The sequence below is a fragment of the Cherax quadricarinatus genome, chromosome 78 (genome assembly GCF_038502225.1).
Source record: "Cherax quadricarinatus isolate ZL_2023a chromosome 78, ASM3850222v1, whole genome shotgun sequence".
NCBI lineage: Eukaryota > Metazoa > Arthropoda > Malacostraca > Decapoda > Parastacidae > Cherax > Cherax quadricarinatus.
In genome coordinates, this window is record NC_091369.1 from 1,291,271 (window position 1) to 1,316,649 (window position 25,379).

General features: G+C 40.3%; 1 protein-coding gene across 2 annotated transcripts; it reads left to right on the forward strand.

Annotated features, from left to right (window-relative positions):
- The first annotated feature begins 1,221 nt into the window (after positions 1 to 1,221).
- LOC128701536 (adenosine deaminase 2) lies at positions 1,222 to 25,379 on the forward strand. Of its 2 annotated transcripts, none has more exons than XM_053795258.2 (11): positions 1,222 to 1,343; positions 11,300 to 11,483; positions 12,105 to 12,287; positions 13,301 to 13,418; positions 16,733 to 16,863; positions 17,126 to 17,295; positions 17,768 to 17,901; positions 19,887 to 20,077; positions 22,144 to 22,301; positions 23,064 to 23,266; positions 24,024 to 25,379. In XM_053795258.2, the coding sequence occupies exons 2-11, from the start codon at positions 11,339 to 11,341 to the stop codon at positions 24,172 to 24,174; spliced, it is 1,584 nt and encodes a 527-aa protein (XP_053651233.1). In that variant the 5' UTR covers positions 1,222 to 1,343; positions 11,300 to 11,338; the 3' UTR covers positions 24,175 to 25,379. The 2 variants fall into 2 exon arrangements, with proteins under 2 accessions (XP_053651233.1, XP_053651234.1); XM_053795259.2 differs by having other exon boundaries at positions 1,276 to 1,399; positions 24,024 to 24,314.

Consider the following 25,379-nt stretch of genomic DNA (forward strand, 5'->3'; position numbering starts at 1 on the left):
TAAAACGAATAGATTCTTGGCTTCATATCAAGACGTATAAATAACAGGAGTCCTCAGGTTATTCTTCAACTCTATATATCGTTGGTTGGGCCTCACTAAGATTATGCTGCACGTACAAAGAAGGACGACAACGTTGATCCCATATATCAGAAATGTTTTCTACAAGGGTAGATTGAGGGTACTGAATCTGTACTCTCTAGAAAGGCGTAGAATTAAGTGAGGATATGATTGAGGTGTATAAATGGAAAACAGGACAAAAAGGGATGTAAATACAGTAATGTGTTAAAAATATTTAACCAAGACAGAACTCGCAGTAATGGGTTCAAGTTTGAAACATTTAGACTTAGAAAGGATATAAGAAAGCATTGGTTTGGTAATGGTGTGGATGAATGGAGCAAACTCCCGAGTAGTTACTGAAGCTTAAACACTGAGTAGCTTTAAAAGGTTAGATAAGTACATGAGTGGGTGTGAGTTGGACCTGCTCAGCTTGGGTCAATAGGCCTGCATCAGTGCTCCTTCCTTCTTAAGTGGGTGTGACCTGAACCTGCTTAGCATGGGCCAGTAGGCCTGTTGCAGTGCTCCTTTCTTTCTTATGTTCTTATTCCTTTCGCTAAGTTTAAGCTCGATGCTTCTCAACTAATGGCAAATCCACATTGTTGTGGGAGGATGATATTTACAGAATACAGTGAACATGTTAGCTCATTACCATTCTAAATTGCTTATCTGTTAAGACTTTGAGGACTAGTCCCTGGACCCATTATGTGCCTCTTCAATCTTTTAACTAAGGCCCAGAGGATGGGTAATGGGGTGCATAATAAAATTACTAAACTAAATGAAGAAAAACTCCATATGAAGAATAAGCCACATTATGGTAGCAGGAACAATTCGCAGTTTACAGTACCATGCTTGAACAATTCACAACTAACCCAGAATACCGTGGCTGGAACCATTAAAAACCATTCCAGAATACCATGGCTGGAACAATTTACAACTAACTGACAAATTGAAGACGAAAATTCAGTCCGAACATAGCTCTACCCCCGTAGTTATAGACACTACAGAGTTACTGCTGTACCTACTAAGACGAATATCATGAACATATTCCTACTCATACAACTACAAGGACACCACAATTATAATACTACTCTTGTAACTACAAAGAGGTCTCCACAAATAGGCAATCACTAAAAAGCGACCATAAGGTTAGTTACCCGGTCGTCCTTGGCAGCGTATAGATCTTATCTAAGAGAGGTGAGTCTTTAGGATAGCGTTGGCCAGCTCACTGGAGCACAGACACCTGAAGCAACAACAACTAATCCCATTCCCCAAGGCTTCAACCTCAGGTGAGGCTGGCACTTGGTCATCTCTACTTTATATCAACTGCGACAATCACTTGTTGGTAATTAGTTACTTTCTTCCATAGTTTTGACAATTGTGGGAACTTACTTAACAAAGGTGTATTGCCTACAGTAATGCAGAAAAGACACTGTAGAACAAATTTTCATTATGATGTTTCTGTAAATATAGCGAAACGTTGTCAGTCACAAGAAAAGTTTGCTCTTCCCATTTGTCTTTTCTTCATTTCATTCTAGGATACGTATATGTTAGGTAAGACACATATGCAACAGTTAGACAACTTTATTCCGAAACGTTTCGCCTACACAGTAGGCTTCTTCAGTCGAATACAGAAAGTAGGCAGGAACAGTAGAGATGTTCCTGCCTACTTTCTGTATTCGACTGAAGAAGCCTACTGTGTAGGCGAAACGTTTCGGAATAAAGTTGTCTAACTGTTGCATATGTGTCTTACCTAACAACCTGTCGGTATTGTATACCATTTTTATGTTCATTCAGGATACGTATATACCTGTACGCAACATACACGTATATTTCCCAGTGTATATATTCTGTATGCTATTATCATTATTATGGGGATGACGGTGCCCTTGATTGGTGGTATTAAGGTGATACGCAGCCTTGATAGTCCTCGTGTAGTCGACACCTGTTGTCCTGTTCACCTAGCAGAAAATAGGTACCTGGGTGTTAGTCGACTGGTGTGGGTCGCATCCTGGGGGACAAGATTAAGGACCCCAATGGAAATAAGTTAGACAGTTCTCGCTGACGCACTGACTTTCTTGGGTTATCCTGGGTGGCTAACCCTCCGGGGTTAAAAATCCGAACGAAATCTTATCTTATCTTATCTTATGTGAGGTTGCTGTGGTGCTGAAGTAGCGACCTCGGGCACTGTGTTCCCCTTCTAGGGGGAGGGGAAGAGGGGTGCCCTGATGCTGGTGAAGGGAATTGCAATGATCCTTTCTTTTCCTCGTATCATACTTTATTATTTTCCATTTTTCGGGCGCTTCCCCATATATATATATATATATATATATATATATATATATATATATATATATATATATATATATATATATATATATATATATATATATATATAATATAATATAATAACATCTTGTAGGAGTGAGGAAGAGCCAGTTGTGAGTGTGGGGGAAGTTCGTGAGGCAGTAGGTAAAATGAAAGGGGGTAAAGCAGGCGGGATTGATGGGATAAAGATAGAAATGTTAAAAGCAGGTGGGGATATAGTTTTGGAGTGGTTGGTGCAATTATTTAATAAATGTATGGAAGAGGGTAAGGTACCTAGGGATTGGCAGAGAGCATGCATAGTTCCTTTGTATAAAGGCAAAGGGGACAAAAGAGAGTGCAAAAATTATAGGGGGATAAGTCTGTTGAGTATACCTGGTAAAGTGTATGGTAGAGTTATTATTGAAAGAATTAAGAGTAAGACGGAGAATAGGATAGCAGATGAACAAGGAGACTTTAGGAAAGGTAGGGGGTGTGTGGAGCAGGTGTTTACAGTGAAACATATAAGTGAACAGTATTTAGATAAGGCTAAAGAGGTTTTTGTGGCATTTATGGATTTGGAAAAGGCGTATGACAGGGTGGATAGGGGGGCAATGTGGCAGATGTTGCAGGTGTATGGTGTAGGAGGTAGGTTACTGAAAGCAGTGAAGAGTTTTTACGAGGATAGTGAGCCTCAAGTTAGAGTATGTAGGAAAGAGGGAGATTATTTCCCAGTAAAAGTAGGCCTTAGACAAGGATGTGTGATGTCACCGTGGTTGTTTAATATATTTATAGATGGGGTTGTAAGATAAGTAAATGCGAGGGTCTTGGCAAGAGCGTGGAGTTAAAAGATAAAGATTCACACATAACCTGGAGTTTACCTGGAGAGAGTTCCGGGGGTCAACGGGGGGTCAAGTGGGAGTTGTTACAGTTGCTCTTTGCTGATGACACTGTGCTCTTGGGAGATTCTGAAGAGAAGTTGCAGAGGTTGGTGGATGACTTTGGTAGGGTATGCAAAAGAAGAAAATTAAAAGTGAATGCAAGAAAGAGTAAGGTTATGAGGATAACAAAAAGATTAGGTGATGAAAGATTGGATATCAGATTGGAGGGAGTATGGAGGAGGTGAATGTATTTAGATATTTGGGAGTGGACGTGCCAGCGGATGGGTCTATGAAAGATGAGGTGAATCATAGAATTGATGAGGGGAAAAGGGTGAGCGGTGCACTTAGGAGTCTGTGGAGACAAAGAACTTTGTCCTTGGAGGCAAAGAGGAGAATGTATGAGAGTATAGTTTTACCAACGCTCTTATATGGATGTGAAGCATGGGTGATGAATGTTGCAGCGAGGAGAAGGCTGGAAGCAGTGGAGATGTCATGTCTGAGGGCAATGTGTGGTGTGAATATAATGCAGAGAATTCGTAGTTTGGAAGTTAGGAGGAGGTGCGGGATTATCAAAACTGTTGTCCAGAGGGCTGAGGAAGGGTTGTTGAGGTGGATCGGACATGTAGAGAGAATGGAGCGGAACAGAATGACTTCAAGAGTGTATCAGTCTGTAGTGGAAGGAAGGCGGGGTAGGGGTCGGCCTAGGAAAGGTTGGAGGGAGGGGGTAAAGGAGGTTTTGTGTGCGAGGGGCTTGGACTTCCAGCAGGTATGCGAGAGCGTGTTTGATAGGAGTGAATGGAGACAAATGGTTTTTAATACTTGACGTGCTGTTGGAGTGTGAGCAAAGTAACATTTATGAAGGGGTTCAGGGAAACCGGCAGGCCGGACTTGAGTCCTGGAGATGGGAAGTACAGTGCCTGCACTCTGAAGGAGGGGTGTTAATGTTGCAGTTTAAAAACTGTAGTGTAAAGCACCCTTCTGGCAAGACAGTGATGGAGTGAATGATGGTGAAAGTTTTTCTTTTTCGGGCCACCCTGCCTTGGTGGGAATCGGCCAGTGTGTTAATAATATATATATATATATATATATATATATATATATATATATATATATATATATATATATATATATATAATAGAATACTGCGATCTGTGCAGTGAGCATTTATTATTTATATTCAACAAATTATTTTCAGGAGGTGGTTTTATTGGTAAAGTTGGTACTATTTTTGTGTCATCACTGTCACTAGTGGTTGACGATGAGGATGACATTGTTCCTATGTATCAGAAACCTTTCCTACGAAGATAGGCTAAAAGCAGTAAATCTGCACTCTCTGGAAAGACCTAAACTTAGCAGGATATTATGTAAGTTTATTCAGGCTTACACAAATAGAGTTACATAGATTATCATACATAGCAGCATATGTGCAGAGAACCTAGGATAGCCCCAAAAACGTCAGACTTATTTCCATTGGGGTCCTCTATCACACGTTCAGTATGGCACTTGATGGACAGCAGGAATAAATAAATAAATAAAGCGTGCTAAAAGTATTTAACCGAGATAGGACTCGCAGCAATGGATTCATGTTGGACGAATTTAGACTTAGAAAGGTCATAGGGAAATACTGTTTTGGGAGTAGTTTTTAGATCAGTGGGTTGTATGACCCTTGTGAGTTTAGTGCTTAGTTTTTATTATAATAATAATTTAAATCAGTGGAAAATTTACAAGTAACTTCAGAGGCAAGAACTTTGTATATGAGTGGGTGTAGTTGGTGTTGAAAATCCCGAGTTTTCAGTGTGATTGTAACGGCACCTTTGTGAGTTGGCTTGTGACGTATTGCGACATTGCCATGCCTCCGCCCTAAACCTTGATTATAAGGCTAATAAGTCGTAAGCTGGAACCAAGTCTAAGAATTTAGTTTACACAGTCAGGTTAGTAATGATGGAAGAATTACCTGGCCGGGTGGAAACATTAGGCGTGTTTCCTTACACCTGCTCTCCTCGTTCACCTTGCAGTAAGTAGGTACTTGGGTGTTAGTCGACTGGTGTGGGTCGCATCCTGGGGGAGAAGACTGAAGGACCCCCAACGGAAATAAGACAGTTCTCGATGACGTGCTGACTTTCTTGGGTTATCATGGGTGGCTAACCCTCCGGGGTTAAAAATCTGAACGAAATCTTATCTCTCTCTTAACTAATATGACGTTTTGTTGTGGCAACGTTTCGTTTGTTGCAACAATAAGTCACGGTAATTGCAAGATATTTAACTAACAGTTACCAAACAGTTAAGCTAAGAATGTGTCAAGAGCCTAGTACCGACGATGTCGTTCTTTATAGGCTACTTAGCATCATATGTGCCAAGCGCCATTAGATGCCGTAGACTTCAGTTTCTAAATGGTATCCCCTATTGGTTATCTGTATTATCGTACGAAAAGATTACATGCAAGAAATCCGGGATCAATGCACGACTCTTAAGCTACCGGTGAGAGTATTAGTGACTAATGGTATTCGGGTGCAACATTATTATTATAATCAAAAAGAAGCGCTAAGCCACAATGGCTATACAGCATTCGGGTGCAACAGACATCTGGAAGACTTCCGAGTCACAACAGGTAAGCCGTCATTGTACCCCAAGGTATTAGGATTTGCGCAAATCTGCATTTCGCTGGTAATTTTGTCGGCTTACATTGTGTATCTAAGCAGCAGAGTTGGAGCCGTTCCAGACGCTCGCCCAGAATTTTCAACCAAAGCACACTGGTGACAGCCCCATCAGAAGCGGTAATTTCCATATAACGACTAAACATAACATGGCTGGTGTTTAGTGTGGGTTAGATTGACGAAGTGATTAATCTATTGTCTTACTGATCTTTTTACGACAGTTAGATTTGTTTAGCATGGATCAATAAGCCTACTGCAGTGTTCATTCTTGTTCTTGTAAGTGTAGATGAAGGTAGGTGATACATGGAGTGTGTATCCTTCAAATCAGTTGGTTTAAGCGTAGCTTAAGGTGGGTGATACATGGGGAGTCAAAAATCACACCAGTTGACAGTTCAGGTTAATATCTTTGTTAAGCAACCCATATCTTTGAAACAGCTGGATGTTTTTTTTTTTCATAAAATCACTCACTACGAAAGCAAAAGACTTAGCAGACGATGCAACATCCCCCCAATGAAAAGCACGTTAAGAGACCATACAATAAGTGTCAGGGGCCCGAGACTGTTCAACTGCCTCCCAGCATACATAAGGGGGATTACCAACAGCCCCCTGGCAGTCTTCAAGCTGGCACTGGACAAGCACCTAAAGTCGGCTCCTGACCAGCCGGGCTGTGGCTCGTACGTTGGTTTGCGTGCAGCCAGCAGTAACAGCCTGGTTAATCAGGCTCTGATCCACCAGGAGGCCTGGTCACAGACCGGGCCGCGGGGGCGTTGACCCCCGGAACTCTCCAGGTAAACTCCAGACCTAGGTACTTGCAGTGAGGTGAAGCTCACTGGAAAGTACTTAAAGATCAAGTATAACAAACTCAGACTTTTTATTAAATACGATGTTTTACTTATAAAAGGCTTCATCAAGTACTTGATAAAGCCTCTTGTAGGTGAAACATCGTATTTAATAAATGGCCTTGCTTTTACTAAGTGTGATCTTTCTATCAGTCCTCGGCACTTAATGGTTATAATCATAATCATAATTTTTAAAGAGGTGGACAAGTAAGCCAGTGGGAGGCCTCGGTCAGATGACCAAAAGCTCCAGCTGCTGGTCATCATATGACTAAGACTCGCGTCGGGAAACACTTGTCCAGTTTTCTGATAAACATTACATAACCTAACCTTGGCATCGTCTGTCACTGATGCAGACGTCTTAGCCAGCCCCAAACCTAGTACTGGTATCAAGGAAAATTCTCTCTGTTTCAAGCTGATCACTGACCAGTATTTTCCTTTGTATACAATACGGACAACACAGATAACGAGTGACAGCAACTGACCTCGAATCTTATCAAAAGGAAAATGAAGACCTAACACGTTGCTCACGCAGCACTACTGCATCCATACACAATTTAGCACCGATTTCTTTCACCTTTTTTCGTCACAGAGTCCCCTTCAAAAGAGTTCTGTTTGTGGTGGTTTTAAAAGATACTTTAGTAAACACTAAGGCGAATCAACCAAGGAACGGGTGAGGTGCTGGAACCCATGGCAAGTGAGTACTAAGACTCACAGGCATAATTAATGGAAAACGTATCTGTTCTAGCACCTTGATCAAGAAACCGAAGCGATTTCTAATGTGTCTTTAGTGTTTGCTCACTTGTCTTTGTAAGGAATTGAACTACTCTACATTTCCTTGGCTCGAATCTGATTACCTTCTATTGCCTAGGCGCTGTATGACACGTATTGACTACATGGGTTTAGCGCTTTATCGTGAATATAATAATACTATCAGACCCCTATCTGTCTTCGAGAGGGAACTTGATGGGCTCCTCCAGGCAGCGTCTGATCAGCCAGGCTATAATGTAGACGTTGGGCAAATTGATGGCACTAATAGCCTGACTGATCACGCCAGGAGTCCTGGGTAACTAGGTCGCGGGTGGTGACAACCCCGGAAGTTGCAGGAACCATCATGTTGATAGTTTCTACTTAGGCCTACTAACCACGGTACGTGTGATTACGATTTCTTGAGTTAGGCCTACTAATTCACAACTGTTAAAATGGACAGATGAATTTAAGAAGTTATTAAATATACTTCATTTAGCTAACAGCAGCATAGGTCAAATGTGATTTCGAAATAAATTATAACTTGATCACAGGTCAGGTGAGTAGTTGCCGAGATGCTTTGCATAACAATGGACTTTCAACATACTACAACACTGTATAAACAGTGTATCATATTGAAATTAATTTGTATTTATAACTGCACTTAATCCTTGAACACGTAACTGATACCTTTGTCTAAACATGAACTGTTGCTTGCCTTTGACCACGTAACTACTACTGACCTCCGGGCACGTAATTGTAAGTGATTTCTGAGCACATAACCACTAACTGATACTGACGTCTGAACACTTAACCTAAATCTCTTCTGTTCAGCTAAATATCTTTTCCAGTAGTTCAGGATAGTTACCACCCATCGGGGTTAATAATTTATTTTGGCAACAGGCTACCATTTCTTTGTCTATTTCGAATTAAAAAAAAATCAACCCAATTTGACATTACTGTAAACATATGGGTTTGAAAACCAACACCTTGCTTGTTGTCAGTACTGCGCACTAGAGAGATTATCTGAGATACTTTATCTCTTATCTAAACCTTGTTAACATTTATTGAGGGTACAGCAGTAGCTGGCGTCTTTAAGAATTCAGGGCAAGCTGTGTTCACCTCATTTTCTCCCCATGTAATCAGACTCACTCTTGGCCAGGTTCAACCATTGTTAATATTTTTGTTAGGATAATGTATGTTTATAATGCCTCGTTCGGTCACAAACGAAGGACCAAAGTTCATTCTTGCGAGTGGTAGAACGTATAGACAAGTCGCCTATTCACCCAGCCGTAAATAGATACCTGGGTGTTAGTCTATCGTGGGTTGCATCCTGGAGGAGGACTTTAGGATTCAATGGTAACAGAATTAGTTTTTTTTTTAGGGGGGGAGGGGGTATCCTGGGTTTAACCTTCTGGGGTGAATACTCCAAATAAAGTTTACTTCAAAAACTAAGTATCTGGTGATATGGGAAAAAATAATATCATAGAATTACCCTTGATCATTTCCTGTAAAAAATAGTGATTGGGCTGCAGTTTTTAGTCAAACAATAAGGTATATACACCGAGTTATATATCTTCAGTATACACACACACACACACACAGTTTATTTTAATCCCTATTGCTATATCAATGCTTCCCTACATTGTAAGATTCACTGTTTTTGAGTTAAATGTACATTTTATATTTTATAATTTTTAAGCATACCTTTATATTTCTTGCATTTGAACATATTAATCAACTAACCCCTCATTGTCTGCCTTTCTTGATAATGTAACTTCAGTGACTTTAATTTGTCATTCTTCTTTTTAAGATTTTTCCAAAAAATATTCACTGAAAATTTACATTTAGGTGAGGACTCTTATGACGAAGTTTCGTTCCGTCCTGGACCATTGTCAAGTTACAACTGAAAAAATGGTTCAGGTCAGACAAACGTTGTTATAAGGGAGGGATTTTGGTGATATGTTTCAGCCACTGTATTGTGACTTTTTATCCTTTAAACAAATGTATTTCCATGCTATAATATGATGACCAGACCCGGGGTCTATAATGTAAACAATCCTATTAGTGATAACTACAGCTGTAGTCTTGCTGTTTGATTCTGTTACTTAAACTATCTGTTAAAAGGCCATACAACCTTTTAGCTGTATGAGGGGCAATTGTAGACCGACGCTAACAGTCTATATATTAGAGAACATCGATCTCATTTGTGGATTATTCTTTTTTAAGTACAAACTTGCTTATGTCGCTATATATTTTCTCGTCTATGTATCATGTGAACAGCAACGGTCCCAAAAATTACCCCCGTGAACGGTTGCTAGCGCACTCAGCTCACACATTGTGGTCCGTGGTTCGACACTCGGTACGGGTGGAAACAGGGCATTTCCTTAAGACACATGCTGTCCTTGTTCACCCAGAAATGAATACGTACGTGGATGTTAGCCGACTAGCGTGGGTAGCATCCTGGGGACAAAACCTAATTTGCCAAAATGCTCTGCATAACAAGAGGCTTTTTATATAACAAATATGTCATTGATACCAACTAGGTCTGTATACTTTGTAGATGTATTTGTAAAAATGAAGATTATTATTATATTATTTTTACCCAATTTATGCCAACCCGTCCACAGATTCTAGGTTATTTTTACTCGTATAAATAAGAATTTCAATATTTACGAACTAACGAATCAGAACCTATTTGCTGTTTCTCCAGACATAAGTAACATGTCTGGAATAAAACAGCATGTGTATATTCCATTTTCAGAGCCCAGCCATATGGTAATTATCTCTCGCCTATCGGTCAGTCATACCTACATCCATGAGAGAATTTCTCGTATACCACCACGTGTAGCCACTTCTCTTTTATCAGTCTCCTGTACGGAGACTGATAAAAAAGAAGGGATACTGCAGCTGAATTTACAGGATAATAATAATAATATTTCTACAAGTACATGTACAAGGTATATAGGCCATAGCTGACATCAGTGACATACTACTGTATAGAAAGCCGCTTGTTATGCTGAGTATTTCGGGCAAATTAAGTCAATTTTGTCCCAGGATGCAGTGCATACCAGTCGACTAACACACAGGTACCCATTTTACTGATGGGTGAACAAGGACAACAGGTGACTTAAGGAAACACGATCTAACGTTTGGCAGCCGTACTAGGGATCGATCCCCAGACCTGAGTGCGCTAGCAATCAAGCCCATTTCAAACCCTAGCCCGGTCAAAGAATTGGTGCTTTTTTGCACTCAGTGCTTTTCGTGTATTATTGCATAATCTATATAACATCAAACCGTAAATATTTGTTAATTAATATTAGCAATATTTTTAAAAGGGTAGACCGGTAAGCCACTGGAAGGCCTCAGTCGGATGACCAAAAGCTCCAGCTGTGGGTCATCATATGACTTAAGACCTGCGTCAGGAAACACTTGTCCTGTTTTCTCACGAACCTAACCTAACCTATTTGTTACTGTAGATTAGGTTAGGCTATGTTCTAGGTTAGATTAGGTTATGTTATACTTCATTAGGCTCGGCCATGTTGTGCTAGGTTAGATTCATGTGTATATTAACCTATTGTAACCTGACTAAAACTGGTTTAGTGTACATATAAAATGTTTTTAATTCCGACCAGACAGTAACTTCCAATGTAAATCTACTGACAAAGACCCATTGTGACCTGCATCATTCTTATTTTTGTACTACCTGTACCTGACCAGCCGGGCTTGGTCTCAGAACGAGCCGCGGGGGCGTTGACCCCCCAAAACCCTCTCCAGGTAGCCGCTCAGGCGGCACAACTAACCCTGTGTGACTCTTCAACAGGTCAGTGGTGCAGGCAGTGAGGACAAGAGGTTGAACACGATGGAGAGACTGTGCTTGCTAGTGAGGGTCATGGTAGTTGTCATGGTGGTGATGGTGTGGGCGCCTACCACCCATACCATGAACGTGGAGGAATTCGTGAAGCAAAGGGAAATGTTGTTGGCCCAGGAGCAGACCGCTATATTGGGTGGGTACAAGAAAACATTCTTGGAAATATTTAACCTAGTAGGGTCAGCAGCCCAGACTGACCCAGCAGTATCATGTCGCATGACTTATTTCTACTGAAATAATTTCCTAGGATACTACCCACAGGAGTCGAGTAACTTCTAGGTTGCAGTACTTACTGACTAGTAGCTAATCTTGGGCAGGAAATGTAAGGGGACCGGAACTTCTCTCTCCGCTTGAGAATCGAACATGGGTCCTTTCCATTGTAAGCCAAACGCTCTAATACTGATTTATATATAATAGTATTAACCCTTGTTAAAAAATTACATAATTTCTTAACAACTATGTATAAAATAGTTATCAAATATTACCAGTGTAACAATTTGAGTCTACGTAAAATTAACAGTATTTTTTTATAAATAATAAAATCTTGAATAATCTATCTAGAAAATATATAAATTAAATACGTAGTTAATAGACGTCATTAAAACAATCTTTGCTATCTTAATTAAAAAAAACATAAGTTTTATTCGGAACAGATTAGTAATAGTTGATGTGTTGACTCAGTCATTGATTATATTATGCTGTGATCGCTAAACATTGGCAGGTATATTATGTTAAATATATGGTGGTTATATTGCAGGTCAGGATCAAGTGTTAACACTGGAGGAACAAGTGGTCAACGAGAGAATAATGACGGCTAAAATGAAGGAGATGAACGAAGGCTTCGAAACGCTCGACTTTCTCCCATCCAAAAATTTTTTGTTAGCCAAGAAGGAGATCGAAGCCTCGGAAGTATTCAAAATCATCCGGGAGATTCCAAAAGGTACCATTTTATCTTGTAAAAGGGAATAGGTGATCTATAATGTGATAAGGAGTGAATTGTTTGAGCACGACTCCGGATTATTATTATAATCAAGGGGAAGCGTTAAACCCGGAGGATTATACAGCGCGGGAAGGCGATGGTTACCTTAATAGTGAGGTGACCGTCACATAAATTTATCGTTATTATTAATCAAAACTAAGCGCTAAATCTGCAAGGGTCATGCAGCGCTGTATATAAATTTAAGCAATTTATATAGAGCTGTAAAAATGGTTATAATTATAACCTTAATTTTTAAAAGGGTGGACCGGTGAGCCAGTTGAAGGCTTCGGTCAGATGACCAGGAACTCCAGCTGTAGGTCATCATATAACTAAGACCCGCGTTAGGAAATGCTTGTCCTGTTTCCTGACGCGGGTTGTGACAGCCGCCCCCTCAAGGGAGGTTCCTTGACGCTGGCGATGGGCTCTTGATCAAGTGAATTGGATCTGTGCTCCAGTTCCCTGAATTGAGCCTGAATACCTTCCATCCCCCCTACATGCGCTGTATAATCCTACGGATTTAGCGCTCCCCATGATTATAATAATAATGTGACAGCCGTACCTTACCCCCTGATCCCCGGAGTCGTGCCCCTCAAGGAAGGTTCCTTGATGTTGGTGAGGGGCTCTTGATTTAGGGAATTGGATCTGTGCTCCAGTTCTCCGAATTAAGGAGGGAAGAGAAGAAGCGCGATATAATTACTTGGTTTTTGCCTGCTTCTCCTGGTGGCTGAGCTTAAGCTCTTGGGAAACACTGTCGTGGTTTGAAGGGGCCTTGTAGCATAATAGTAACATGTTTGGCTCAACAGAAAGTACCCGGGTCGAAGGCTGGGTGAGGGTTCTAACACCTGAACCTCCATTTACCTTGGAGTGAATAGCGATATCTAGGAGTTAGTCGATTTTTGTGTTGCATCTTGAGGGAAGAGCCAAACGAACACCTTCCTCCCCCAGGGTATTAATTCAGATAAAGTGTTGTTCAGGTGCAGCACTCCACCTTCACGACACCGCCCTGGCCTCCGCCGGCTGGGTAGTCGAGGAGATCACCTACTGGCCCGACCTTTATCTCTGCTATACTCCAGAGAACCAACTGCTCTTTAAGTGAGTGTTTTCCTGTACTCATCTGTAAGTACTGTACTCACCTCTGGGTGCTTTTGTCGAAATGAATTCTAGCTTCATTACATGTACATTATTATCTGTGCTTGGGAGAGTTAGCTTTTATTGGTATATTTACGGGGAAGTGCTAAACACACGAGTCGTACAACTCCTGAGGAAAGGGAGGAAATCAGGTTCGATACAAGGAAGGGAAGAACAAGTCTAATTCCTTGCATCAAGGAACCTTCCTCGAGGGGTTAATCTGCATATAATATGACTGCTTCCATCACTTCCATTTATGCCCCCCCTCGGATCTTTTCAGCAGTCTTTTTTTTTCTCTGAGGATACCTCTAAGTATCTTGTATGTTGTAATCATGTTTTCTCTGGTTCTTCTTTCTTTCATCGTTGTACGGTTTGGTTCAGTCTCTCATTCGTCTTAGCTACGGGTCTAGTCGCATAGTGAATTTCAGTGAACATTTATTTTTTTATTTTTAGACATGTTTTCTCGGGTGGGGGTTCCATGCTGGCGCTGTGTACTCAGTGACAGGTCAGACCTGAATCATGTACAGAGCCCTGATAGACTCTGTTGAGGTACTTGAAAGCTGAATGCCTTTAAGTTTGCCCAGTGCGCACACAATGCCATGCTGTGTACTTACCTATATGTGGTTACAGGAGTCGAGTTGAAGCTCCTGGCCCCGCCTCTTTGCTGGACGCTACTAGGTCCATTCTCCCGACTTCAAAATCATTGTCGTACCTCTACTTAAAGCTATGTATGGATCCCGCCTGTACTACTTCACTCTCCAGATTGTTCCACTTCCTGACAATTTTTAGGCTGAAGAAATAGATCCTAACATCCGTATGACTCATCCGAGTTTTCAGCTTCCACTTGAGCCCCTCTTGTTCCTATTTCCATCTCTGAAACATTTTGTCCGTTTACCGTGTACCCCTTAACTCCGGGACTAGTCATGTTGCAAACCTATGCACTTTCTTCAATTTCTTGATGTGCTTGACTGACGTACACGGTGAAGTGTCTTGAATGACTCCTTACTGAGATGTCGAAACACTTTGTGTGTGTGCACATCTATTTGTAATTATCTATTGTGGTTGCAAAAGTCGATTCTCAGCTCCTGGCACTGCCTCTTAACTTGCTACTTTCCAGATTCACTTCCTCGTAGCCTTGTGTGTGTACTCACCTAGTTGAGGTTGCAGGGGTCGAGTCCAAGCTCCTGGCCCCGCCTCTTCACTGGTCGCTACTAGGTCACTCTCCCTGAACCGTGAGCTTTATCATACCTCTGCTTAAAGCTATGTATGGATCCTGCCTCCACTACATCGCTTCCCAAACTATTCCACTTACTGACTACACTGTGGCTGAAGAAATACTTCCTAACATCCCTGTGATTCATCTGTGTCTTCAACTTCCAACTGTGTCCCCTTGTTACTGTGTCCAATCTCTGGAACATCCTGTCTTTGTCCACCTTGTCAATTCCTCTCAGTATTTTATATGTCGTTATCATGTCTCCCCCTATCTCTCCTGTCCTCCAGTGTCGTCAGGTTGATTTCCCTTAACCTCTCCTCGTAGGACATACCTCTTAGCTCTGGGACTAGTCTTGTTGCAAGCCTTTGCACTTTCTCTAGTTTCTTTACGTGCTTGGCTAGGTGTGGGTTCCAAACTGGTGCCGCATACTCCAATATGGGCCTAACGTACACGGTGTACAGGGTCCTGAACGATTCCTTATTAAGATGTCGGAATGCTGTTCTGAGGTTTGCTAGGCACCCATATGCTGCAGCAGTTATTTGGTTGATGTGCGCTTCAGGAGATGTGCCTGGTGTTATACTCACCCCAAGATCTTTTTCCTTGAGTGAAGTTTGTAGTCTCTGGCCCCATAGACTATTCCATCTGCGGTCTTCTTTGCCCTTCCCCAATCTTCATGACTTTGCACTTGGTGGGATTGAACTCCAGGAGCCAATTGCTGGACCAGGACTGCAGCCTGTCCAGATCCCTTTGTAGTTCTGCCTGGTCTTCGATCGAGTGAATTCTTCTCATCAACTTCACGTCATCTGCAAACAGGGACACCTCGGAGTCTATTCCTTCCGTCACGTCGTTTACAAATACCAGAAACAGCACTGGTCCTAGGACTGACCCCTGTGGGACCCCGCTGATCACAGGTGCCCACTTTGACACCTCGCCACGTACCATGACTCGCTGCTGTCTTCCTGATAAGTATTCCCTGATCCATTGTAGTGCCTTCCCTGCTATCCCTGCTTGGTCCTCCAGTTTTTGCACTAATCTCTTGTGTGGAACTGTGTCAAACGCCTTCTTGCAGTCCAAGAATATGCAATCCACCTACCCCTCTCTCTCTTGTCTTATTGCTGTCACCATGTCATAGAACTCCAGTAGGTTTGTGACACAGGATTTCCCATCCCTAAAACCATGTTGGCTGCTATTGATGAGATCATTCCTTTCTGTGTGTGTGTGTGTGTGTGTGCATGCACTCGCCTATTAGTAGTTGCAAGGGTTGAATGTCAGCTCCTGGCCCTTCCACCTAACTTGCCTATCTAGTCATTCTGGCTATTGCTATTGGCGACCCGCTGACCTACATATCAAAGCTTGGTTGCGGCCAGCATTAACAGCCTGGTTGATCAGGCCCAGATCCACCACGAGGCCTGGTCACAGATCAGGTTGCCGGGGAATTGACCCTCGAAACTTCCTCAAGGCATACTCCAGGTATTGCTTGATCTGGTACTTGGCGCAGGTACTGAGTTTCCTCCAGCACTGTTTCTACATCTGGTAAAATGTTGAATAATCTAGGACCATGGATGTTGGTATATTGTTTTCTTATTGTGCCCACAGTGCCCATGCTTCTCACTGGGTATATTTAACATTTCTCCCCATATCTTTCACTTCAGTATGTTGTATTGCTACTGCTTAATGGAACTTTCAACACAGAACAGTACCCTAGGCAAGAGAGCACAACTGATTTAGTGTTATCATTGGTAATATTGTATTTACTCTACTCCCATTATCATAATTCTATACTGTCTTTGATATTATTATTATCACAATAGCGTATTACAATATTAACCCGTAAACGGTCCAAGCAGATCTACGTTCACATGTGTAGTGCTACAAAAGTAGATCTACATTTTTTTTACATATTTTCAAATATAACAAAAAAAAAAGTAGATCAAAGTTTTTTTACACATTTTCAAATGTAAAAAAACAAAAAGAAGATCTACTTTTTTTGCACACTTTCAAATGTTGAAAAAACGTATATATGCGTTTGGACCGTTTACGGGTTAAATTATTTTCCGTTCTTCAGGTTTTTCTTGACACCAGACACATCATGTGAATGGGAGCGAGTGAGTGATGTGAGGGAGTCGTATCCAACGCCACAGGAATTTGACCAAGAGCTCCTCTCCAGACTCTCATTGCTGACTGATGATCCCGAAGGTGAGCTAAAATATACATTATACACACATACACATAGAGAGAAACAAATTAACTTACAGGTAGCCTACAGCAAACTTTATCCAGATTTCTAGAGAGCATATCCAGTTTTCACATTTTGCCAGTTTTATAGCTAAATTAAAGAACAGTTCTTTGATAGAGCATATTTTATGTAGTTAGTTCATCCACTTGTGTGTGAAGATGCCACATTATCCATCTATAACTCTTCAATTTCCAGCTTATCCCTACCTGGGTCTTGTTGCAGAAAAATATCCAGACCTGAATAGTGTATGGTCAGCCTTCGAGAGCGTGTTTATTGCCATAACTGATTTGGTGATGTATAAGCCAGCCTGGGAGGCCTACCTATACAAAGCACTGCAGGAGTTCTCCGAGGATAACATCCTCTATGTGGAGTTCCGGGGCACACTGCCTCTGGTCAGTATCCAGGAGCATCATCAGCCTCCTCACTCTTGATGTGATGGTATTAATATCAACATAATTATACATGCAAAACCACAGGGGAAGTTGAATGATAGCTCTAGGCCTTTTGAGTTGCAGTGTTGAAGAAATGAGTAGGAAATCATGGTAGATTTGAATCTATCAGGACTTTCTACTCATTTCTACAACATTGCAAGCTCCTGAAGATGTGTTAATGGCAACACGAAATGCCTAGAGCTATCATTCAACTCCCCGTGGTTGTTTTGCATCTTGCTTGTTCGTGATTACCTCAATTATACATATACACGTAAGTTTAGTTTAATATCTTATTATGCACCCTGAGCCCACTCTGTGGGTGGTATTCAAAAGATTACAGAGGCACATAATGGGTCCAAGGACTGGACCTAACATAAAATCGTAAATAAGAGAAATCTTCTTTGTTTTTTACATGAGACCCCTGTGTTGGCAGCTGTACGAGCTCAACGGTACAATGCTGACCCCAACGGAGACGGTGGCTGTGTACCAAGACACCGCCCAGCGCTTCCTTAATGATCATCCTGATGAATATTTTGGCACACGATACATCTATGCCCCACCTCGACAGTAAGATGTTACTCTACTCTCTTTTGTTTTCTTCAAAGACGAATACATACTGTGCTATGAGCGAACACACACACGTACACACACGGGGCCAGGAGCTATGTCTCGACCCCTGCAACCAGAAATAGGTGAGAACACTGGAGGAAAGGACCCCTCAGGGGATCTTCCTCGATGCTGGTAAGGGGCTCTTGATCTAGGGAATTGAATCTGCGTTCCAGTTCCCTGAATTGAGCCTAAATACCTTCCATCCCCCTCCCCCACAGGTGCTGTATAATCCCTATGGGTTTAGTGCTCCCCATGATTATAATAATAATGGAGGAAAGGCGGGATAGGGAAGACATAACAAATTATAAAATATTTGAGAGATTGACAAGGTGGACAGGGACAGAATATTACAGAGATGGAACACAGGAAAAAGAGGCCACAACTGGAAGCTGAAAACTCAGATGTGTCACAGGGATATTAGGAAGTAATTCTTCAGCACTAGAGTTGTCAGGAAGTGGAGCAATCTGGGGAGTGATGTAGTGGAGGCAAGATCCATACATAGCTTTAAGGAGAGGTGTGATAAGGCTTTTACAGCAGGGAGGGAGTGGACCTAGTAATGATCAGTGAAGAGGCAGGGCCAGGAGCTGTGACTCGACCCTGCAATGACATATAGGTGAGTACACACACATAGTGTCTATCAACAAGTGTCTTTGAAAACTAGTAACCACATGCCCATACACAGATTCACACGCACACACCACAATGGGCCAAGTGCCTATTGACAAGTGCTTTAACAGCTAGTAACTACACACACACACAGTACAGAGATAAGAAAAGTTACATTTATCAGAAAAATAAATGAGACATACAAAACATGATATAATGTTCTCATGTTTACATCTACAGAAATGTATATTTGGATTTGCTGAGTTACATTGAATTAAATTTAATTATTTACTGGGTTAGCCTTGATTAAAACTTAATAATTTTTGAGGTTATCCTAGGTGCCTAGGTGAACTTAATTAGTTAAGTTATCCTAGGCTAAAGCTTGAGGTTATCCTAAGTTGAAACTATACTGTACTATAATTTATTGGGTTTTCTTTGATTAAAACCGAGTAGTTTGTTATCCTAAAGTAAAACTTAATTTGTTGGTTTATCTTAGATTAAGACTCAATATTCAGTCCAGCTCCCAAATTCATGAAGTTCCTAATTCACATCTATTAATTATTCAATGCTTTATCTAAAGGGCCTGTTGCAAACAAATTATTCATATCTATTAATTATTCAATGTTTTAATTAATGGCCTGCTGCAAATTGATTATTCATAATTTTTATAGGTGCCCCCTATCTTTTTTTATTTTTGAGTATGACCCCTAAATTGAAAACTAACCATAGGATTTTGGTTTAATGGATTTTCCATGCCCAGATCTCTTACCTTCTAATAAATTTTCCTTATGAATGTCAGTATTTACCATTATTATTATAATAAAGAATGTTAGTATTTACCAGATTAGTACAAAATTTAAAGAAAGATGGCCCCTGTAATGCAAAGTTGGCCCAAATCTTGAGCAGTCTCATTATACTATACACATCCAGCTATGAATTCTGAATTTGCATGAGCCTCTAGATACCTAACTGATGTACATTTGGGGAGTTTGACTTGAGTATCATTGTACTGCTTGCCAGTAATAATCACATGCTTATTGCCAATATTGAAAAAAGTCTGAAACAGCATTCTTAAGAGCAGTAATAATGGTAGAATTTCTGACAAAATGATAGGTAAATGGACACTGATGCAACTAATGTGACATTTTATTATCACATTAGTTAAAGCTCTCCATGAACTTTGTCAAGCTGTTACCAGCTTGACCAAGCTTCTGAAGAGCAAAACATTGCCACAGTAAAATGTCACATTAATTGCATGTGTCCATTTACCTAACATTCTTAAAAGCACTTGTAAGTTTAATCTGAATGAAGCTTGTATTCTTATCTTCCCCACAAAGTGTGGACAACTCCACTATGGAGGGTTACATCACTCTGGTCAAGCAACTCAGAGCAGAATTCCCAGACTTTGTAGCTGGGTTTGACCTGGTGGGTCAGGAGGACAAGGGTCTTCCTCTCAGAGCATTCTTGGACTTGCTTCTCACACTCAGCGATGCTCAGGTGCCTGTCTTTTATCACTCAGGAGAGACAGGTGGGTGGGGCTCAGGCCAATGTTTCTAGTGACATAATAGTATAAGAGAGAGGGAGATTACTTCCTGGTAAAAGTAGGTTTAATATATTTATAGATGGGGTTGTAAAAGAAGTAAAAGCTAGGGTGTTGAGGAGAGGGGTGGGATTAAATTATGGGGAATCAAATACAAAATGGGAGTTGACAGTTACTTTTTACCGATGATACCGTGCTTGTGGGAGATTCTAAAGAAAAGTTGCAAAGGTTAGTGGACAAGTCTGGGAGGGTGTGTAAAGGTAAAAAGTTGAAAGTGAACATAGATAAGAGTAAGGTGATGAGGGTATCAAATGATTTAGATAAATAAAAATTGGATATCACATTGGAGAGATGGAGTATGGAAGAATAAATGTTTTCACATATTTGGGAGTTGACTTGTCAGCAGATGGGTTTATGAAGGATGAGGTTAACCATAGAACTGACGAAGGAAAAACGGCGAGTGGTGCGTTGAGGTATCTGTGGAGACAAAATACATTATCCATGGAGGCAAAGAAGGGAATGTACAAAAGTATAGTGGTACCAACACTCTTATATGGGTGTGAAGCTTGAGTTGCAAATGCTGCAGCAAGGAGGTGGCTGGAGGCAGTGGAGATGTCCTGTCTAAGGGCAATGTGTGGTGTAAATATTATGCAGAGAATCTGGAGTGTGGAAATTAGGAGGAGGTGTGGAGTTAATAAAAGTATTAGTCAGAGGGCTGAAGAGGGGTTGTTGAGGTGGTTTGGTCATTTAGAGAGAATGGATCAAAGTAGAATGACTTGGAGAGCGTATAAATCTGTAGGGGAAGGAAGGCGAGGTAGGGGTCGTCCTCGAAAAGGTTGGAGGGAGGGGGTAAAGGAGGTTTGTGGGTGAGGGGCTTGGACTTCCAGCAAGCATGTGTGAGCGTGTTAGATAGGAGTGAATGGAGACGAATGGTTTTTGGGACCTGACAAGCTATTTGGAGTGTGAGCAGGGTAATATTTAGTGAAGGGATTCAGGGAAACCGGTTATTTTTATAGTATAGCCGGACTTGAGTACTGGAAATGGAAAGTACAATGCCTGCACTTTAAAGGAGGGGTTTGGGATATTGGCAGTTTGGAGGGGGTATGTTATATATGCTTCTAAACTGTTGTATCTGGGTGCCTCTGCAAAGACAGTGATTGTGAGTGAGGTGAAAGTGCTTAATGATGATGAAAGTATTTTCTTTTTGGGTCACCCTGCCTCGGTGAGAGATGGCTGACTTGTTGAAAAAGAAAGAATGGTAATAATAATAATATTAATAATATTTTATTTCAGTATGATAGTGTTTGTACAGAAATGGGTGACATTCAGTTGTGTATGCAGAAAACCCATTATGTGGAGCAAACCATACCCCGGCCGGGATTGAACCCGCGGTCAGAGTCTCAAAACTCCAGTCCGTCGCGTTAGCCACTAGTGGCTAACGTGATGGGCTGGAGTTTTGAGACTCTCTGACCGCAGGTTCGATCCCGGCCGGGGTATGGTTTGTTTGCAATCGTGTCATTACGATTTCGTGAGTTATGTGGAGCATTTTGGGCAAACTTAAGACTAACTTAAAATTACAATGGCAATAACGAATTACTTGCTTTATGTATAAAGACATTAAGGGTTTATATAAAGTGGATAATTTATTTAATTTTTTTTTTTAGGATTATTAACCGAGGACTTATAATTATAACACTACAGGTAATGAAGTTATTAATGGACCATTACAAAACAAGCCATTAAAATTTAAAAAAAATGAGATCCAAAGGCTTATAATTATGCTAGTTTATTATTATAATTAAATGAAATACTAAACCTATAAGGGTCATGCAGTGCTGTCTTTACCATATGCTAGAGAAGATGCATAATCAGTTTAAAATATTCAAATTTATGAAGCTGCTTTGTGATTAAACATAGCAACAACCGCTGATGCGAATGTGTGGACATATTTTTATTTTAAGAATAAATAAAATTGTGTCGTGCAACTTTCCTGATCAAGTGACATTTAACAAGGTTAGAAAAAGAGAACTATATTTACTTTATTGTGCTGGCAGCGTGGATGGGGATGAGCACTGATGAGAACCTCATTGATGCCCTGTTGCTTAATGCCACTAGGATCGGCCATGGGTACGCCATCACCAAGCACCCTGAGGCCAGGGAGCTTGCCGTTGATAAGGATATTCCTCTTGAAATCTGCCCTATTTCCAATCAGGTGAGTTCTGTAAACACCTACATTTGTACCTACAGTGGGTTACTATATTCACAAAAATGAGCTAAACTCTTATGGGTCATATTTATGGCGTATATGGTACAAAAAGGAAAAATACCGTGACTGGAACAATACACAAATAACCAGCCTATGTGTGGGTTATTTGTGTAGTGTATATGGTATTTGTGCATGGAGGATCAGCAACTGCAAAAATCATTCAGCAGGAGTACATCAAATTACTTTTGGATAACATCCTGCTCCATGTTTTCCCATCATTTTAAAATGTCTAAATTAACGTGCCTTTCATACATATTATGCAGCAGGTTAGGTCCTGGGCTACTGCTGTGTAGCAGAAATCAGTGTAAAAGTGAGTCAGTCTTTTTTCACTATCAAATGCATAGGAAAACCTGATACCATGTTTACACTATCATATATTAAGTGAGCAACATAGCTATGCCTAAAAAAAATGCATATACGTACAATACACACATTACTTCAAATATTTTCATCCTTAGCTTGTAGTGAGTGGTGAATATATTTATTGTAGGAAATCTGAATAAATGAAGAATGGGCATAATCGAAAACCACTGCATTAGCGAAATGCTGTAAAGCGAAGAGCTGTAAAGCAGGGCCTGCCTGTACTGTTTACTGTCCTTTGTTTATTACCACTTATTATTATGTATTATATTGTACAATTAACTAAACATGTGCTGAAAATATAGTAATACTGTGTGATGCAATAGTTGTAATGTCAGTGCTTTTTAGGTGTTGATGTTAGTGTCAGACCTCAGGAACCACCCTATGGCTGGGTTGGTGGCTGAGGGTTTCCCAGTGGTAGTGTCTGCTGATGACCCTGGCTCCTGGGGTGCCACTGGTCTTTCCTATGACTTCTATGAGGCATTCATGGCACTAGGAGGAGCCAAGGCTGACCTCAGGTTCCTCAAGCAACTGGCCATTAACTCCATCACGTAATTATTCAAATATTCTGTACCTTACTTTGCATCAATTTCAGGGTTCACGTGTTTTCATCATGTGATGATTGTATTTGTGCAGTAGAGTATTTCTTATAATCATGAGAAAATGCTAAACCCAAAGAGGGCATACAGTGACTGAGAAATGAGAGGTAATCAGGTTGGATACAAGGAAGGGAAAGGTGCCTACAATTCCTTCACCACAATCAAGGCACTTCAATTAAGGGACAGTATAGTCATTTCTTGCATCTTGGTACAACTGATGTCATTGTTTTTGGTACACTACTAAATTATTTTTACTGCAGTGTTAGTGTTAAAGTTCTTTGTTACATACTATACTAAACCTCTTAATATATTTAAGCAATATAATTTTATTTAAATTCCTCTCACTGTTGTAATTGAAAGTAATTGTAATGTTCTTTGAAATCTTCATCATTACATACCACATATTTTATTATTAGAGTACAGTATATATTTTTATTAACCTTCAGAATTCAGTAAAGTAGCAGTACAATATGCAGCAAATATAGCAGCAAATAATATGATATCTACTGGTAAATTAATATTTTTGAAAATGTTGTCATTGCTTTGTATGGTAAAAGCCATAACGTTCCTATTTATTTTAAAAGGCAATAAAGAATAGGTGCTTAGCGCTTCTTTTTGATTATAATAATAATAATAATAAAGAATAGGTCAGGCATTAACACTTTTCAGAAAAAGGTTGAACATCTTATTTATACCTTGGTGTTTTCAGTTACAGCAGCCTGGATGATGAAAGAAAATCAGAACTAATGTCAAAGTGGGTGAAAAAATGGGACGAGTATATCACCAGCAGCTACAGACTATTCAGCAACACCAGCAAGAAGTTCTTCCCTGGCACCACAGCTATATCTAATGAGATCTAAGTACAATCTACATACAGCAATACAATTCAAATATAGATCTTACAAATAATTTCAATTATAAATGAAATGAAGCGCTTAAAGAAATGTCAAAGCTGGACTTCTTGGCATCAGAGTATTTTTTTTAAGGCATTTACTCGTCTTGGCCCCTGAAGACAGTGATCACAGCAGAAGCAGTAGTCAGCTGATTTATGAACATGGGTTCAGAAGAACATGAACACAACAATAATACTTGTCAACTAATGTATGGGTACAGTATTGGAGAATAAAGAACAAAAAGGCATAATACCATGACTGGAACAGTACACAAATAATCTGCACATAGCAGAAAGAAACTTATGATGGGTTATTTGTGTAGTATTTTAGAATAATAGCAATATCAGTAAGGTGTATTTTCCAGCAAACATTTACAGCAATACACAAATAAGTCATTTTCAAAACCAGCACTGAATGACCCTCATAGGGTCAGTGTTTTTTGTGACATTTTTATTTACAAAATTCTGTGCATTCAATAAGTAAAATTAATGCTATAACATTTCCCCTCAAAACTAATCATACTGAGTCATGTTACAAGGCACTTTGGAAATTGGTTTCACCCTTCAACACCACTGTTTCCATGTGACCTCAGTATTCTAAGTGAATGCAGACTGGGGATTTTCAGAGCATCTTGACAGTCCAACATCTCTAGATCATTTTGACCATCAGTGTGTGCACCAGCTTCATTTCGGATGCTTTCCTTAATGCCCTGACATGCTTACTGTGTCTGCCTTCTCTGATGGATCTCACCTCTAATGCAGACTCTCATTATAATTGTTTTACTGACATGGATTTGCTACATCAACTTTGATGCATGATCCTTATCTTGGTGTCCTTTCCTCAACACCTCCACTTCTCCCACTTTACCATCTCTCTCACCTCTGCTTTGCAGAGGTGAGAAATAATAATAGTAATGCAAAACTTATTTCTGACATTAGAATGAGATTCAAGTGTTTGTACTGATGTTAGTAGTAAATAATTTTTTTTATTATGGCAGTCTAATTTGTAATGCTGAAAAAATAAAAAGTTATTTTTACAGAAGAGGTAAATTAAAAATTCTTTTTAACCCATAAATTAAGATAACAATAACTATGTACTGTATTCTGAATGACATGAACTTTTACATTTTATAAAAGTATACTGTATGTTACAGCTAAACTGTAGGATGCGAC